The sequence below is a fragment of the Artibeus jamaicensis genome, unplaced genomic scaffold (assembly GCF_021234435.1).
Source record: "Artibeus jamaicensis isolate MK-2021 breed Jamaican fruit bat unplaced genomic scaffold, CSHL_Jam_final contig_685, whole genome shotgun sequence".
NCBI classification, from domain to species: Eukaryota; Metazoa; Chordata; class Mammalia; order Chiroptera; family Phyllostomidae; genus Artibeus; species Artibeus jamaicensis.
This window is the reverse complement of record NW_026521924.1, coordinates 26954954-26974723: the sequence shown is the minus strand read 5'-3', so window position 1 is coordinate 26974723 and position 19770 is coordinate 26954954. Positions and strand designations below refer to the sequence as shown.

The 19770-nt window shown below is 37.2% G+C and overlaps 1 protein-coding gene across 15 annotated transcripts in view; it reads right to left on the bottom strand.

The window, feature by feature from the left end:
• The window catches only part of NCOA3 (nuclear receptor coactivator 3), a 99288-nt gene that overhangs the window by 28782 nt on the left and 50736 nt on the right, over positions 1-19770 (bottom strand). For 12 of the 15 annotated variants that reach the window (XM_053671376.1, XM_053671383.1, XM_053671389.1 and 9 more), the window contains 5 exons: positions 13280-13403; positions 4597-4701; positions 3615-3787; positions 3009-3109; positions 825-999 (listed from right to left, as the gene is read on the bottom strand). In XM_053671376.1, the coding sequence (XP_053527351.1) occupies positions 825-999; positions 3009-3109; positions 3615-3787; positions 4597-4682 (535 nt within the window). In that variant the 5' untranslated portion in view covers positions 4683-4701; positions 13280-13403. Of the gene's footprint in view, positions 1-824; positions 1000-3008; positions 3110-3614; positions 3788-4596; positions 4702-13279; positions 13404-18232; positions 18390-19770 lie in introns of all 15 variants that reach the window. The other 3 variants (XM_053671377.1, XM_053671381.1, XM_053671378.1) reach the window with 2 other exon arrangements.

Sequence of the window (19770 nt, the reverse complement as noted above, 5' to 3'; positions counted from 1 at the left end):
CGTCCTGCATATCCACGCTGTATATTCTACCCACCTGTCAGTCATCAGATCAAGTGGCTCAGTAGCAGTACTTGAGTTTAGGTAACCCCCACTTTACTTAGTAATGGCCCCAAAATGCTAGAGCAGTGATGCTGACAATTTGGATATGCCAAAGAGAGGATATAAAATGCTTCCTTGCCATGGCCAGTGTGACTCAGTTGGCTGAAGCATTAGCCTGAAGACCAAAAAGGTCGTGGATTCAATTCCCAGCCAGGGAACATAACCAGGTTATAGGTTCGATTCCCAGCAAGGGCACATACAAGAAGGCAACCAGTCAGTGTTTCTGTTTCACATCCCAATCTCTGTCTCTGTCTCTCTCTCTCCCTCTCCCCATCCTCTCTCTCTAAAAGCAATTTCAAAAAACTCCTTGGGTAAGGATAAAAAAATAATAATAAAATGCTTCCTCTAAGTGAAAAAGGTATGTGTGCATGTATGGAAAGAAAGCATAGGATATATAAGGTTTGGTACTATCCAGCTGCAGACATCCACTGGGGGTCTTGGAACATATCCCCTGAGAATAAGGGGAGACTACTGCACATAAAACACTGAATAATCGCAACTGAAACAGAACTCAGTGTATATTCTGGCCATATGAAATGTGGTCACCATATGGTATGCGGTATGCCATATTCTAAATTCACCAAAGTATTATCTGAAAATTTTGCTATTAAGCATTTGCTTTTCTACGCAAATTTAATAACTTGGCTTCCTAAAAGGTACATTCAGTTTTCTAAGACATGAAAAAAATGTTCAACTTATTAAGAAAATGCACACTGAAGGCCTACCTGTAGATTTTGGTAAGTTTTTAAGAAAATCCTTTCTGTCTTCTTCATGCAAGATATTGTAGACACTTGTGTTAACCAGGTCTTCTTGCTTATACTGCAGGTACTGTGTGACATTTTCTGACACAAACACAATGTTTCCATCGCGATTCACCACAAACAGGAAACCATCCAATGCCTAAAGTAGGATATGTTAATATTGATTATAGACTGTACTATACCCCTACCAAAATCCACATGTTGAACCAACCCCCTAACCCACAATGAAGACAAGGCTTTCAGGAGGTAATTAAGGTTAAATGAAGTCATAAGGGTAGGACTCTAAACCAGTATGGCTGGTGTCCTTACAAGGAGGAAGGGGTGGGGGGAGGCGGGGAGAGGGACACACACACAGACAGGGAGACACACACACAGGGGTGGGGGGAGGCGGGGAGAGGGACACACACACACACACAGGGAGACACACACACAGGGAGACACACACACAGGGAGACACACACACAGGGAGACACACACACAGGGAGACACACACACAGGGACACACACACACACACACACACACACCCGGTATACACCCATGAAGACAGTGAGAAGGCAGCCATCTACACAAGCCAAGGAGAGAGGTCTCAGGGAAGAAGGGGAAAAAAAAAGCCTGCTCACACCTTGATCTTGGACTTCCAACCTCCAAAATTATAAGAAATAAATTTCCGCCATTTTAATCTACCCAATCTGTAGTATTTTATTATGGCAGCCTTAGCAGACTAAAAACACCAGCGTTGGTACTAAGCAGAATTTTTAAAAACTACTGTTGATGTAACATTCACTGCAAACAACTATCAGGCACCAATTCTACTAACCTTAGCACCATTACTGCAGGACTCTATAAAAAAATATAAAAAATTAAAAGCCCTGGCCGGGTGGCTCGGCTGGTTGGAGGATCAGCCCACACACAAAAGGTCTGATTCCTGGTCAGGGCACATGCTAGGTTGTGGGGTCAACGCCCACTCGGAGCAAATATGACAGGCAGCCGGTGTTCCCGCACCGGTGTTTCTCTCCCACTGGTTTCCCTCTCACATCCATGTGTCTCTGTGTCTCCCTCCCTCTCCCCTCACTTCCGACCCCACACCCTTTCCTCTCCCTCTAAAATAAATAAATGTAACCTCAGGTGAGGACTTAAAAAAATAAAGGAGGACAATTTCAAAAAATAAAAGACAAATCTGTCAACACAAAATCAATTAATGTTTAAGCTGATTTTTGAAGAAGTGTGGCTTCAAAGCTTTTTAAACAATAAAAACAATCACCCTTAGCACCTCCCATCTATCTGTTTGATATCCAGTCAAGCTACAGGAACTACACTGTGTCTTAATGAAAATTTACAAAGAGAAATGAACCAATCAACTAACAAGTAGCTGGAACAAACTAGGTGAAACAAAAAGTTGAAAAGTGAACTTTATGAAGGGCTTCAGGCCCTGACTTCAAGTAGGAGAAACATTATTAAGTACTGTAAAAGTTAACCACATCTATTTAAGTCAACTACCTAGAAAACAATGCACACTATGTGTTTAAAATTCCTGCCAGAAGGGAGGACGGCTGGTGAAGAAGGTGAAGGGATTGAGAAGAACAGACTGGCAGTCACAAAACTGGGGATGTTACAGGGATGTAAAGTACAGCCCAGGAAATACGGTCAACAATATCGTGGTAACGGTGGTGCTAGGTGGGTAATGCTGGGGGGATGTTTTGTAAAGTATGTTGTCTAACCACCATGCTATACACATGAAACTAATAGGAAATAATACTGGTTGTAAACTGTACTTGAAGTTTCTTTTAAAAATCTAAAATTCCTCAAGAATATAAAATTGTAGTATGCTGTGATCAATCATGCAAAAATGCAGAGTCTGAGGTTACAATGTGCCCAAATGGTACCTCTGACGTCGCGTGCTGCCTTTCCTCTCCTGCCTGCTTTCTCAGTCTAGACGCAACTACGTTTTATAAGGGGCACTCCCTCCCTCCGCAAACCTCCTGAGTTACATATTTTGTAAAAATAAAGAGTATTTTACCATCATACTCAACATACGGAGTTCCATCTCATAAAAAGAAATGTCTTTTTGTTCTTATTACCTAAACAAAATTTCAACAATTAAAAAAAAATCGCCACAGCTTACAGGACAGCTAAAGCCATATACTTGCCTGAAGTAAAAGTGGTCCTAAGGAGTCTTTATCAATAACCCCTTGTCCTGTAGAAGATACATCAGCTTTCTGAACATCATCATCATTGGAAATAGCTTTTCCTAAAAAGACAGAAAGCAGTACTACAAATACCACATATACCAGTGATAGATTAAATTCACCTTCAAATAGTCCCCAGAGCAGACACAGAGAAACGCACACACGCATGCCTGTGCACATACACAATTATTTCCTTATCAGTAATATTTCCTGATAAGACAATGCTACAGTTTTAAAATGTTAAAATTAAACTTCAGAGTCACCCGGGAGGGCAGAAGATGAAAATGTCCTAAATATTCTTTCACTACTAAATGGACCACTGTCCCACAGCTTCCTGAAAAAGAACTAACATTTGATACGGTGAGGAACACTGGCCTTCTCCCAATCCTCCTCGGTAACAGTTTCCTAAAGAGTAAAGCTGGTCAACTCATTTGTCCAGGTCCCATAGAAGCTAGCCTTAATTAGTAGTAGCCCCCACCTAAGCAACAAGGTAACAGAAAGACAAACGTAAATACAGTTAACAAGTTCCTTCTAAAAGACGTGAGTCTTTTTCTTACTTTGTATTACCTTGTTCTTTTATTTGTCGAATCTGTCTTACTGTTTCCTTTAAAATTGCACACTTATCTGGTTTGACATTGAAATTGTCAATATCACTAAGATTAGCCGAGATCAGTTCAGCCAGTTCTTCAATATATTTACTCTCCTGCTCCCGTCTCCACTTTTCACCGCTGCAGGTAAGACTATGAAGGGGGGGGGGGGGAAGGGAGGGGGAAAGCCATGAATGTATCTATCACAAAAGAGTGGCTGGCAGAATTAGTCCCTACACAATACTATTATCTTCATATGTAAATAAACTAAATTCAGCCAATAAAAACATTGTCTCAGAGAGGTAGTACAGTACAGCAGAAATTCATGCAAGCCTAAATTCACACAGTGGCCTTGGGCAGAGTTAATCTCGGTTTCATCATCTGGAAATTGGGGATAAGTTTAATAATGAAATTTTATTACAAACTGTAGATTTTATTTTGCAACTATCTCATTAAAATTCAAATTATATTAACCTTGGCAAATACTAAAATGGCTACAGAGTATCTCTGCATAAAATTCAGTGTTTTATTTCTATTTTTTAATCTTCTAACTTCATTCAGGAAAAGAATGATTAAGCCTCACAAATGCCAAAATACAAACTTATAATATGTTCTTAAAAGTTATTTAAAATCCTTATTTACAATAATCTTGGTTATCTATTCCTAATTCCTACTTCTTCTGTTGAGAAATGCTTCTTACAGTACTGTGCTGTTAGTATAACATTCTCACTTCTATCTAAATCTAAATCAGCAACAAAGTTTCAATTACATCATAATGATGTCCATATCATCACTGTATCTCTCTACCTATACAAAGCAAAACAATAGTATGTAAAGACAAAAAACAAACAAAAATTCCCAGAGAATGTAAATAACAGAAAATTGGAATGTTATCTTTAAACCAAAAACACAAGGGTAAAAGGAGGAGACCCTGATGAAACAGCAGAAAATAAACTGCCTACCCTTGTCCTGGGGTATCACATGGCAATTTTCGTTTCCGTGAATCAGGGACCAGTGGATCCAAGGGGTTTTCTCCTAATCCACTCATTGTGAATATACATCAGCAACTAAAAGAGAATAAGATAAAAACATCATAAAATATGTGAAGGTACTATATGTCTGATGACTCATATTGAGAACTACTCTTCCTAACTGGTTAGATAATTCTCAATATTCTTTACAATAAATCAGTATTCTGCAGGCACCCTCAGAGTTCATATTCCAGTCTGACTGTACAGAATATCTAACCCCAAGACAGAAATGTTCCTCAAGTGCTACTACAAATGTGGACACTGAACAACTCACAAAGAATTAGTCATCTTCTTCCTATTTACTTAAAAAGACAAAGAGAACACCAACTCTTTGATAGATAAAATGCTAATTTTGGCCCTGGCTGGTGTAGCTCAGTGGATTGAGCATGAGCCTGTGAACCAGTGTCACCAGTTCAATTCCCAGTCAGGGCACATGCCTGGGTTGCAGGCCAGGTCCCCAGTGGGGGGGGGGGGTGAGGGGTGAGAGGCAACCACACATTGATGTTTCATTCCCTCTCTTTCTTCTTCCCTTCCCCTCTCTCTAAAAATAATTAAAATCTTTTTTAAAAACCCTAATTTTATTTATACCCAAGTAAGCACAAATAAGAGCTCATCATTTGATAAGTGTTCAAATGATAAAAGTCTAATTTATTTCAGATCATTTTCAAGGCAGCATATTTTTTCTTTAGATCATTTCATTTATATTTATCATCCAGTATGTTTTTCTCATGTTACTTCAAAATAAACCAAGATTTTGGTTTACATGTGAATAACATATAAACTCCACTACATTCTGCTTAGGTGTACAACAATAAAACCCCAAGTGAAAGGAGGAATTTTGAAAAAATCCATAAAGCAACAATTATTTCAATATTAACTGATATGCTAATAGAATGTGCTTTGATTTAAGTTTCACTAATAAAGAAAATAACTGTAAGGTATTTCTTGTTGAAAAAAGAAACATTTTAACACTGAGGAGCCCATAATTTTAGGACATCAACTAAACCTACTAAACCTTCACTTAGAGTTTTATTTGTCCTAAACTCTGGTTTAGGAAAGCAATCATTATTTTAAAGAATTCCAAGTCAACCGAGAAGTTCAAACATTCCAAACTATGTTTTCTTAACATGTTATAATGCATCCTGCATTCCATCTACATTCTGAGACATACATTAAGGGACATAAAGTTCCACTAGGGGGCACAATACTACCAAGAAGGGAAATGAAATAAAAATGTAAAATTTCATACACAATGATCAAACTCAAAATATATAGCTTTGAAAAAATCAAAACCACACAATCAGTAATCAGGAGTTCTAGATTATGCCACTGTCTTAACAGACGACATAAGTATGAAATAAATACCGACAAAATTTATTCTACCTATAATTCTGATAGTAAAATATGAAGGCTGAAATACTGAGATGTTTTCAACACTTGGTATTTTTCTTCCCTCACAACATAAATTAAAATAAAGGAAAAAAAGTTAAAATAACTGATTAATAGTACCTTAATGTTACCTTTTGTTATGATTTTAAAGCATACTCAGAATGCAATCCAATCCCAGGACAGTCTCAACTCCTAACACAGAAAATGACCACAGTATACTTTTCATTGAATCAGAACCCAAAAGCCCAAAATAACATTCAATATGAAGTCAACCGTGTCGGTCTTTCAGCCATTTTTACAATTATTTTGGGTGAAATATTTCTAAAGAGTTCTATGCTAGACCACTTAAATATATGAATATGAAAACACACAATAACTTTACAGTCATCCCTCAGTATCCATGGAGATGGACTCCAGGACCCCCCTCAGACACCAAAACCCATGGATGTTCAACTCCCTTATATAAAATGAGATAGAACAGTGCAAACAGTCAGTCTGCATCCACAGATTCCCAACCACGGATCAAAAATGCTGCTGGATACAAAACTCACAGATATGGAAAGGCGAACTATAAAATTAAGCAAGATATTCTATGCAATTACTTCAAGTACAGAATAGCTGAAATTTAGAATAACTTTCAATGCTATCAATATATAACTTTTCCTATGTCTATCTAATTTGGAAAAAATCAGAAGCAGATCCAGGATAAATCAGATTTTACACAAGCAAAAATCTTATAGCAACTGAACAGAATTTCTCACATAAATACTATAGGCCTTTCCTATATGAAACAACCAAGCTACGGTACATGTTTAAGCTTAGACATGAACAAAATAAAACAAACTGCTAGAAAATGAACATTCCTAAGCTTTAATTCAGGCTAAAAAGCAGCAGCAAAGAATTACACTGATCAGTTCAAAAACCATGAAAATATTATATATGGCTTAGCAGCTATAACTAGCTTTCCTTTTGGTTATTCAAGGTTAATACAGGAGGAAAAATTTTGATTGTGTACAACAAACTAGTCAGATAGACAAGGATACAGGAAGCACTTACTCCCTGTCCAAAAAGAAAAGATAATAATCAACAATGCTAGTGTCACTAGGCAAGCAGAAAGTTGTTTGGTGGGGGCCTAGGAAAAGCCATGCCACGCCAAAATGGGGAACAGGAAGGTTACCCAGGAACTCTCTATCGGTACAGAGACAACTAAAATATTTTACTTTTTCTAAATTAATAAGGATATAACTTTTGTGACTATAGTGCTGTGCATATCACCTACTTTTTGTAGTTTCTCACAGTGACTCCCCAAGGTCTGTTTAATCGTTCCCCTTGTACAGATACAGAAATTGCTCTGTGACTTTTCACTGGATCGCACACAGGTCTGTGCTGACAGAGCTGAGACTGCAATATCTTCAAACTTCACAGCCAATTAAATATGTATGTATCAAGCATTTCTTGGGCATTTTATCTCACCATTTAACCATTTATACTGTTGAATCGCCCCATCTCCAACCAGTTAATGAGAAAATTTCTGGGCTGATCAGTAGGAGCACTGAAAAGTCACTACATCCACGGTTATGAACGCAGTATCGGGGACAGAGGCAAGGAAGTGCTCAAGCTCAGCAGGTACTAAAGGCTGCTACTCCCTTCGAGCCCCTGAAAAACTAATCACTACAAGTCACCAAATAAAATACCCTCTGATATGGTCTAATTAATCATGGCCCTGATTTCTACTTGAGATACAGCCAAAAAAAACCTGCGATCAGAAAAGCACGAACTGTACCCTAAAATAGTCTATCAAGTGTTTTTATTCTTGGATTCTGCAAGAGTAAATGCTCAGGCTGAGAAAACTCTGACTATCCCATCAGTAATGCAGTTTATTGGCCAGGCTTGTTTCCCTGCCTTACACAAGATATGATTAATATGTGAATTAGGGAGTGTTTCTGGGTGTCTCCTGAGAATCACAGTAACTTAACAAATTTTTTCAAACTGTAGATTTGACTTATTAAAAACTGCTTGAAGTACTATATAAAAGCAGACACCGCTCAAGCCAATTAGAACAAAAAATTGCCCTTGAAAAAATTTTGAGGCATTTGTACATAAAGGCACTGCCCCAAACTCAACTTGACACTCTTACTCAAGCCACTGCAGTATATAGTCACCAGTAGTTAGTCTAAATGTTTAAATCCTACAAGATCATATTTTCTAAAATATCAAAGGATTTATTTCAACCTGTTGTGCAATTCCAAGAGAACCAGCACCATCGTGGAAAGAACTGAACAAAATACAGTCTGCGTATTTTCAGGATGCAGGGGAGGCGGGGGGAGAGACAAGTCCACAAACATGGAACCACTATGAAGGCTCTGTCCTCCAGTGAATACGTCTTATATATGTTCTAATTCTACCCCGGGAAAAAGAGCAAGAGCTGAAAAGAGACGAGGAAGGGAAAGGGGGAAATTATTAAATAAAAACTAATTGGCATTATCCTTTTGTTTTGTTGTTGATAACCTGTTATGTTTAGTAGGATAAAGTATAAACTACCTAATACAATCCACTTTTCAATTTAATTCCATTCAGCTCAAACACTTTCATGCCCAAAGCCATTTTAGGTCCAGAAAGCAAATGAATGACATCACACACTACCAAAACTCACAGGCTAGCAAAAGAGGAAAATGTATAAAAGATTATAAAATAATTTGGTGTTTCAAATGAAAGTAATGTAATAAAGTGCATGGGAATGCATCTGATAGGAAACCTACCAACCCACAGTTTTTTTTAAAAAAGAGAAAAAGTATGTAAGGGTGTCTATAATAAACTACCCTGGTGCAGACATATGCCAGAAAATGCGACAGTCTCAGGTCATGGTCATTTCTCTTCCTCTATCTATTATAGTTTAATAATGCCAGCATATTTGGAAAGGGACTACCAGAGAGCACAAAGTAAAATATCCTGTTTTTAATACGTAAGTTGAGCTGAAAAACATCCGGATGTACATTAACAGCAACTTTATCCACAAGGTTTCATTCCCTCCACTCCTTTTGTATGTTTGCCTTTTCATTCTCAATCAACAGGCCGACCCCAAAGGCCCTTCACATTTATGCTCCAGTTTAAATCTGATGAAGTTGAGCTCAAACACAAACTCTCCAGAGGCTCTGGTGCCAGAGCTGGGCATACCAATTAGCCAAGACAGGTGTTGGTTGCAACTGGAAGCTTGCTGCCAAGAGACTTTCAGCCCCTACATACACAACAGAGTTGAAGTTCACAAACACACATTGTGCAGAGGCAGTTAAGCAAGCCAATTTCATCCAAATCATATTACCCTCTCCTGACAGCATACTAACTAGCTGCATAATTCTTTAGTTGCTTTAAAGGTCACACTGGCTCCTACAATTTTATGCACTGAATCTCTCCTCTCTTATACATGAAAACAGACCTAAACGTAAGTCTCATAAACCTGACCTCAGCTTCGTTCTAAACAACAAACTATCAGTCATACTTCCTCCTCATCACCACCACTATCAGCAGCCACTCAAATGACCTATGCTGAGTGAACTTTTGACAAAGGATGATCGCTGAAACATTTCCTATTGTTTTTCATCTTAAATCCTTAATTTCTCTTAAAGTCTCCCCTTCATCCCTCTTCTATGTAGAATCCTACTAACTCATCCTTCAAAACCCAGCTGAACTGTCACCTCTGCTGAAAGCATTCCCAACTCTCCCAATCAGAAGTTTCCCCTTCTTTATCCTAATCACTCTTCAGACTTCAACTACATTTTACAACATCACACTCCACTCTTCACCTTTCTGTCTCCACTTTCCTCATATAAACTCTAATCCATTATAAAAATGTGTATGAGACTTTTATTACAAAGTCCTTTTCTCTTTTACTCCCACCACTGTTCCCCCACCCTTGCTCCTTTTTCCATCTCCCATTTTCCTCCTTCCGATCCTATTAGCTGTACTTTAGACCAACTCTACAATCTTCCGAAAATACACAAGATTTGGCAAGAGGTGGGGGGAATAAATACTTTGTAGAACATTTTTGCTTCTTTCTGACATGTCATTTTCAGTTGGGTACTCCCATTCCAAAAACCGTAGAGGCTTCAAGCTATCAAAACAAAAACTCAAGGGTTTGAACCCTTCAGCTGATGGACTATTTAACACAGTAAAAAGATAATGGAGATTGTTGGAATCAAGCTTGAGAGCTGAATCTCACTTTCACTAAAAGGTAAACTTTTGTCACCTGTAAAAAGCTTACCACCTGTAAAAACTGGGTATAATCACAGCTCACAAAGTTTATTTCTTAAGGATGAAAAGCAATACAAAACAATCATAGGGAATAATGGTGATCCCTCAGAAGTACACCATACCAAGAACAATGATGAATGCCCAGCAACACTAACTTTGCTCTCATTTGAAAAACAAATAGCTACAAATATCCTGTATGGCAACAAATTAAAAAGATTCACACCAATAAATCAGCCAGGACTATGCAGACTAACCTCAACATACGGTCAACTGATTAGAATTCAAAAAAGTTTCCCACTGAAAGAGTGTGGTGAGCTATAGCTAGTAGCTAACATAATGTCATGAAAATAGAAAACTATTGTCATAAATATATGTGTTTTTGAGATAAAGAATCTTAAGGCGTAAAGAATAAGGAGGCACATTCTAGAAGACTCAGAAGAGGTCATCCAAGCACCTTCAAAGGTACTAGGTACACTGCTGGTTCTCCCTTCTGATCTCCTTTTGCATCTAGATTTGTGATTTAATTTTTCTTTGATAGACATAAATATCTCTACACCAAAAGTACTGTTTATGCCTAAGGTTGTCCCTTGACACATAACAAAAATAGAAGTAAGTAACAGAGACAGAGAGGAAGAAGAGAAAAACAAAGTTTTTAGGCCCTCGAGGCAAGTGGTAAAGCACCACATCAAGCAGGAACCAGTTCCGGGTGTGAGTGTGCAGAGCAGAAATAAAATCTGATGTAAATGCAATTAATAAGCAATAAGATGTAAAGCAGAGATGGTCACAACATGTGACTCACTCTCTCCTAATCCTTCTTTCTATCTGCCTCAGAGGACAAAGACATTAGAAAAAATGTTAAAACTCAAGAGCTATCAACACCAGCCACCTGGCAACCAAATGGCAGAAAGCAGAACGCTACAGAAAGTGGCACTAAGCAAGCAGTGAATGAAATGATACAGGGAATGGTAACCATGGGTCAACTTCAGAACAGCTATTCCTACACTGGAGGGCCTGCAGGGTGGAAAACTTAGAGTAACAAGACACTACCCCTACAGTATTGAAATTAGTCTGTCCACCAGTATAAAAAACAAAGAAGTTACAATGGGTTTACTTGTGACACGAACATTACAAGAATTAACAATGTGGAAATGTTAAGCTAATTAAAGCACTTTGAATTAATTTCTCAAAGAAAAGATACTGAGAGTGGAAGAGAAAGTATAATGTATCAAAGGAAAACACATCTTAGGCAAGATTTCCTTCTCTAAAAGCAAAGGGGTTACAGCAGATGGTCTCTAACTCTAGCAAGGCAGACATGGCAAGTCTGACTCAGAAGACTTCCTGAATGGGTCATCATCTTTATTTCAGGTTAGTCTGTGGCTCTTTTCTTGCTGTTTCCACTGGGTTTTTGTTTTGTTTTTTTACTTTTTCTGACCTCACAGCTTGTTACTCTTCACTAACTAATTCCACTCCTAGCCTAAATAACTTTAATTCAAATGAATCCTTCTTTAAAATGTTTCCATCTCCCTAGAAGTTACATGCCTAGAAATAGAATTTCTCTCTTCAAATAAATCTCCAAAAGTCATTACTGGTTTCAAGATCACAATGATACATATGGTGACTGAGAACACATATATAACAAAGTCTAAAAAAATTAAAAGGCAAAGCCCTGGCTGGCATAGCTCAGTGGATTGAGCGCAGGCTGCAAACCAAAGTGTCGGCTGGTTCAATTCCCAGTCAGGGCACAAGTCTGGGTTGCAGGCCAAGTCCCCACTTGGGGGCATTCGAGAGGCAACCACATATTGATGTTCCTCTCCTTCCCTTCCTCTCTCTCTAAATAAAAATTAAAATTAAAAGGCACTTAACTTCAATTACCTCTCAATTACTGGAGGGTGGGGTGCCACCAGTGGAAATGTTAAAAAGCATCAAAGTCTAATATGAACAATAACCTCAACAACTGACTCCCTAGTCCCCTCAAAATATAGCTGCTACACCAAGTGGAACTCAAAATCCATGCCTCTGGGTCACAATTGCTCCATGGAGGAAGTCGTCAAAGAGCAAGAATACAAAACACTGAGAAATAGGACAAAAAGAATATCACCCAAATAATTTAAATTAAATTGGTTGGGGTTTTTTTAATTGTTGTTGCTTTTCAAAGGTCAATTTCATGATTCATGACTTTAAAGAGCTTCTTTCTGTACTTCATAAAACCCACCTATGCGTGTCTAGGAAATTAAACTGGGGGCACAGCATTATTGCTAGAGAACATCCCAAGCAAAAATTTAATTATGAACTCTTATGAAACCACTCATACAACTAAACTGGTTAAAAGCAAAACCCACTTGAGCAAGTATCTTAAGAGTGGTCAATTAGTAGCAATGTAATGTACCACAGATGAGTATAGTAAACACTTCTGTATGATACACAGGAATATTGTGAAGAGAGTAAATCCTAAGAGTTCTCATCACAGAGAGAAAAAAAACTGTTTTTTTTTATTATATTTATGAGAGATGGCTTTTAACTGACTCCACTGTGGTAACCATTTTACAATATATGTAAATCAAATTGTCATGATGTATGCCGTAACTTACACAATAACGTGTCAATTATTTCTAAATAAAACTGGAAAAAGGGGGTTTTGTTTTTGTTTTGTTTTATTTTGTTTTAAAGAGTGGTCACTATTCAAACACACTGAGTGTTGTCCACACAGTCAAAGGAGACCAAACTCCCTATGCCATGTGCTTGAAATGAACTGCTCCTCAAAACAAACAACGGTTTTTGCCTTAAATGAGCTGATGACCCAGAGTCAAGATCAATAATCTAGTACAGCGATTTCAACCTTTTTCATCTCACGGTACAAATAAACTAATGACGAAAATTCTGCAGTACACCAAAAATGTATTTTGATAATCTGACCACAAAAATAGGTATAATTTTTATTAGTTTACAATAAAAAGGAAAAATAATGGTAATTACCTACCCTTTTTACTCCACGGAGACTTTTTTAAAACTTGAGGTGCCGCCCTGGCTGGTGTGGCTCAGTTGGTTGACGTGTCGTCCCATGGACCAAAAAGTCACACGGGTTTAATTCCTGGTCAGGGCACCTATAGGAGGCAACCAATTGATGTTTCTCTCTGACACTGATATATCTCTCTCCCTCTTCCCCCCGCACTTTAACCCTTCCCCTCTCCCTCTAAAAGCCATGAAAAATGTCCTCAGGTGAAGATTAAAAAATCAGGTGCCTATACTTGTATGTAAGGATTTCTTATATACAAGAAATTGGTACCAAGAATTAACCAATCAGATGCAACCTTATTATGTGATGTGACTAGTAAAATACAATTCCATTATATGACCTATATATTTATGGTTCAACACACAGCATCCACACCAGACAGCTGTTGTTGTGTTGGCTGTTGCCATTTTTTTTTTTAATTTGACAATTAAGGGAAAAGAGGTCAGTGCCCCCGAGTAAATAGTCAGGTACTGCATGTTTTAAAAACTCTGTGGCATACCGGTTGAAAAACACTGATCTTGTAAGTACAGAATCACAAAATGTACTGTGTGCTATATAAAAGGTCTCCTCTGAAAAGTAATGCATGGTAGGAAATTCAAAAGCAAGAACAAATGAGTACCAACATAAGTGCACAATGTTATACAGGCTTTCGAAGTCTTAACCATCTGCAGTTAATTCGGTTCTTACTACAAAAAGAGAGAGATTCACGGTAAGGACAACTACATGTCCTTGAAGTTGGCTACACTTTACTGGGTTTCCTCAGGTCCCTCTCATGTTTAAGCAGGATAGAACAGACACAGCTGTGCAGCAGGAGCCGGATGCACTACAGGCAACAAATACATACACCGAGGTGAAAGGTTTACATCAAATGCTTCTAGAGTTCCGACCGAATTTACTAGTTCAGCGTTTCTCAACCTTTTTGTATCAAGATTCCTTTACTTCTTAAAAATGAGAACCCCCAAAAGCTTGTTACTCAGGTTGTATCTGTCAACATTTACCATATTATAAATTAAAACTTAGAAAACATTTGAAATACTAATTCATTTTATAATAACCCAATGTATGTTAACATAAGCAATCTGATGGAAAATAACTTTTCTGAAATAAAACAATTCAGAGACAGAGGTGGCACTGTTTTACATTTTTACAAATCTTATGTCTGAATAAGGGACAGCCTAATGCTCATCTAGTTCTCCACTCAATCTGTTTCAATGTTATTTTGGTTAGAAGGTAAGAAAGAAACCCAGCCTCAAAGAGACATGTACTTGTAAAAGGAAAGACAATTTCAATAGCCTTTCGCAAACAACCAGAGCTAAAGTGCCAGCAGTTCATGCACCACTGCTTCTGCACCATCAACGTAAACATCAACAGGATGAGAATAGCAAATCACACACACCACAAAAAGTTTTCACTGTGTGGGCCCCACAAAAGGTTCTCAGGGACTCCCAAGGGTCCACAAACCACACTTTGAGAACCACTGGACTAGATGAAGGTTGGGAATGAAGTTTTGAAACTGCTATGGTTTCTCCAAGATCCTCTACATTCATTTAATAAATATTTCAGTATCTACTATCTGCAGACCTACACAGCTGCTCATCAACTTAACTAGTCTCCCGTTGGGCATGATCATCTAACAAAATGAATGCACTGTGGAGTCTCGGTTGTTCACCCTCGTGATGGAGAGTGGCTGACTGGGAACTGAGGCCCACTGCCACTGTCCAGTATGTCAAGAGAATATCATACCACATATAACTAGCCCAGGAAAAGGTCAAAATGTAAAATTCAAAGTACATTTCTACTGAATGCATATCATTTTTGCATCATCAAAAGTTTTAAGTTGTAAAAAAATAAATTTAAATTGTATCAAGTCGGGACCATCTGTATAAAAAATAAGCCATATTGGGAGATGAAAGAACAAAAGACTTCCTGATAATACAAAACAGAGGACTCCTGCTTTCAACCAAATATACTCTCCCTCCTTGCTCCAAACACAATGACTTTTTAAAATTTTATTAATTTAGAAAGACACAGTCATGCTCGAATATAACAAATATGTCTTTGGACCAAAGCACGGAGCAAACACACAGCAACGAACTGATGACCCCATGAACCCATGGAGCCCCGAGACCAGAAACCAGCAAAAGCGTCAGGAAACCAAATCCTGCACAGATGACAGGGCCAAAGCAATACTCAGAGGTAGAAACGGACCAAAAGTCCTGAAAGGAAGGTGAAAAGAAGCAATTATTAATAGCTAGTTATGATTATATCAAACTGTCGTCACCTGTAGTTGAAGAGTCATACATACAAAACCTGAGTCACACACACATGTATCTCTGAAACTGCTGATTAATTCAGAATGAAGTCCTGAAGCTAGACTGAAGATATGGTAGAAAGGGGTGAAATCTACAAAAATGGAGCTATGAATGCCAGGGGCAGGGAGAGGGGCATACATGGAGGGCACCAAAAGAAAGACAGGAAAGTACATTCCCCACTCAAGTTGCAAACTGTAAACTAAAATTCCCAAGTGTATTTGAAAACGAAACTGAGAAAAATGGCCAATAAATTCATCAACATCTAAAGGTAAACTCACTACCCAATAAAATTAAACTGAAAGTTTAAAATATGATTTTTAATGATAAAAACTGACAAAAACAGCCCTAGCTGGTGTAGCTCAGTGGATTGAACATGGGCCTGCGAACTAAGGGATCACGGTTCGATTCCCAGTCAGGGCACATGCCTGGGTTGCAGGCCAGTTCCCAGCAGGGGACATACGAGAGGCAACCATACATTCATATTTCTCTCCCTCTTTCCTTCCCTTCCCCTCTCAAGATAAATGAATAAAATCTTAAAAAAAAAAAAAAGAACTGACAAAAATATTAAAACAAAATGGCTGTGGAAACCTTCAGATATAATAAAGTATTAAAAATAGAGAGTATTACCTATTGTCTGAGCATCAACTATCCAAACTCTGAATAAAGTTGGTTAACATGGGATACTTAAACCTGTATCTGGAACCAAAAACTCAAGATAGGATTAATTCCTAGACTATACACAACACACACAGCGAATTAGACAAGAAAACTGATTAATCCAACCAGAATGCAGCACAGTGAGGTAAAAAATGGGAAAAGATTTCAGAGTTTATATAAACCCCAGTATAATATTAGCAAATTTAAATCTCTAAACTTCAACTTATTCTCTAAAATAGATATGCTATATAATCTTTACAAAGTTGCTTAAAGAATTAAAAACCAGGCCCTGGCCAGGTAGCTCGGTTGGTTAGACCCCCACACATATGCCAAGGTCGCTAGTTTGACCTCCATTCAGGGAGCACACAGGAAGCAGCCAGTGAACACATAACTTAGTGGGATGACAAATTGATCTTTTGATACCCTCCTCTCTCATAAAAATCAATTAAAACTTAAAAGAAAGAAAGAATTTAAAACCATATACCAAAAAAAGCAAACAATAGGCTTAAAATGGCTTCCTCGAGAATCAAGGTTATTTTTTAAAATTGTCTCTGTAATTATAAAGTAATTACATCTACCATCCAGATAAATTCAGGAAACACTTTAGTATTAGTGTTTTCTAACTCCTATACTAGCTGAATAAGTTAAGCAAATTATCTAAACGTTGGTACTTAAGAGGAGGCTAGAAAGATATCTTAAGTACTAAATCCTGCTAAGATCTACAAATAAAGTTTTGGTAGTGGTCTTAAAGTGTTCTATGTAAACACTTCAAATATGTTCTTTAAACCTCTGTGATACTGTACACTTCTCAGTCAAAACAATGTACTGAAACAGTACTTATGACAAAGGGCACTGGGGTCACAAGTCATTAAGGACAATTTATGCTTTGAAAACCTGTGTTAAAATTTGTAATTAATTGCTCTGCAATTTTTTTAAATATAAAGACATTGGCAATTGAACTAGCCTAAATTTAAAATTCCTTTCACTCTTCATCATTCTTAATAAAATGGTTTCCTTTCAACTGCCAAAAAAAAGAAAGGTATAGAACTTCAGCTTCTTATATTTCAAATTAAATTGGGAGAGATTTTAACAGCCACAGTTTACGTAGTACCTTCGTACCACAAAACAGGCTTCTCAAAAGCCCGAGTAAAAATTCTCACACTCGAAAACTTACTTCCCAGGCCTTTATACCACTGAGTCCTGTCTCAAAATGAAAAGACAGGAGAATGACAGCTGTGGATGGCCAACTTTCCCTGTGCAGTCAAAGCATGTCTCCTGTCACCTTGCAGCCAGTGAATGTCATCTGCGTATCAATGGATATATCAAAGGGATGCAGTATCTGAAACCCGTATCAACTATAAAAAGGGGTTATTTTTAATTAACAAGTGTGCCAACACATGAATAACTTTGCAATTTTATTCTCCAATCTTTTAAAAATTATTATTACAATCTAATTTTAAAGAAAAATTTTAAAAGGCTAAGAACCAATACTAAAAAATATGCAATGCCAATTCTCTTCATGTCACCCTCCAGTAAAATAACTTGCTAACTCTTTTCAGACAGAAAAGCAATATACTAGTAGCTGATCTAGAAAAGAGTAATTTCTATAACTCAGTTTTCTACATTAGGGTCAAGCTTTATAGCAGATGAATGAGAAAGTGCCAAATCACACACTGTAATCGGAGTGCTACCTGGAATACATCAGGTACATTTTTACTTGTTATAATTTAAAAGCTGTAAGATAAAATTCTACAGAAGTGAATTAAATATCCTAAACTGATCTTTGTATATTTACAAAGTATACTTACTTAGTATGCTCACACAGTATAAGTTTAATATATGAAGCTCATTAAAGATTGATAGTTTCACTGATACATGATAAAAAATATATTTAAATTTCAGAAACATATGTTGACCACATGTGCACATGCAAAGCTTTCAAAGTTACCTTAAAATGTGAAAATGAGTAAAGCTCCTGTTATCCTTGATAAATATCAGATGTCATGCACTCATGCCCAATACATGTACTATTTTTCACAAAGCAGAGTCCCCAGAAAAGGTGATTTTGAATCCACCAGTAGCATCAATGGTATACATAACAAATCCTATTCAAGGTTAGAAGTTTAGAGGTTTTCATTATCAGCTTCATAATAATGCAGGCTTTATATGTTAAATATTACAGATTCAAAAACATATTCTTAGTAAAACAGCTTTTGGAAACAAACACAGAATCATAAGTAATAAAGAGTCTGGCACATGAGAGATAGGGCCATTTATAATAAACTGGGCAATTTTACAGCAGTTCACTTTTACATCATTGAGCTAATATTTAGGCCAATTATATTTCTTAATTCAGTTACCAAATTAAGTACTACAAGAGCTATATTATTGCCAATCTGACCAATTCTATGTCTATATTTTCCAAGTGCAATAAAACTGTCCTTTTAGTGAATACTATGAACTACTAAAACTTTTATCTCCATTCATTTTCACCAAGAGCAGAAAAATGGTGATTGCTGCAATTTAGATATTTGTTGTTCATGCCAAAGATGGATCTTACAACCTACACAATTTTCTCTAAGTATTTTGAAAGCTCCATCATCAAAGTAGCAAGTTTAACCTTCACTCAATCTTCGACTTTAATAAAACACAACTATCAATAGGAATTTTCTGTTAAAAGCATCTTTTTTATGTGACTTCTGCTCAAAAAACACTGTTTGAAGTATTGTTTGATCAACATTAAATTCAAAATATTTCAGCTTTTAAAATTATTAATGAATTAATATTCTCCTATATACCATCACAGCATCAGGTACCTCAAATTTTAAATATAATATCACTAGTCATCAGTCTTCTTTCCATAGGAGATTTTTCAAAGTTTAAAACCCAAGAAGAAAATAAAAAGGGAGGAGAAGAACTACATGTGGTCTGATTACCTCAAGTGAAATAACTTGACTTTTCCACTTGTAACCACAGCACTTCAATTAACCCTAAATAGCAGATCCATAAAAATTATGACTTTCTTGGTAATTTCTTTAAATTACAAGTTTGAGAACAAAAATTGATTTCTAAACATTCTCCTGTATGATGCCCATAAGTATCTCACCAACATTTAATGGACAACAGAAAAGTGCAGCTAGATCTAGGTGTGATGTTTTTATTTATTTTTTAAGAATAAATTATTTTAGCCCTGGCTGGTGTAGCTCAGTGGACTGAGCACAGGTCTGCAAACCAGCGAATCATGGTTCGATTCCCAGTCAGGGCACATGCCTGGGTTGCAGCCCAGTCCCCTGCAGGCCAGTTCCCAGCAGGGGACACACTAGAGGCAACCACACATTGATGTTTCTGTCACTCTCTTTCTCCCTCCCTTCCCCTCTCTCTAAAAACAAATAAATAAATAAAATATTTCAAAGAAAAATATACTATGCTGGAATTAACATTAAATAATTACAGGCTGACTATTATAATAAAGACTGAGGTTTTAGA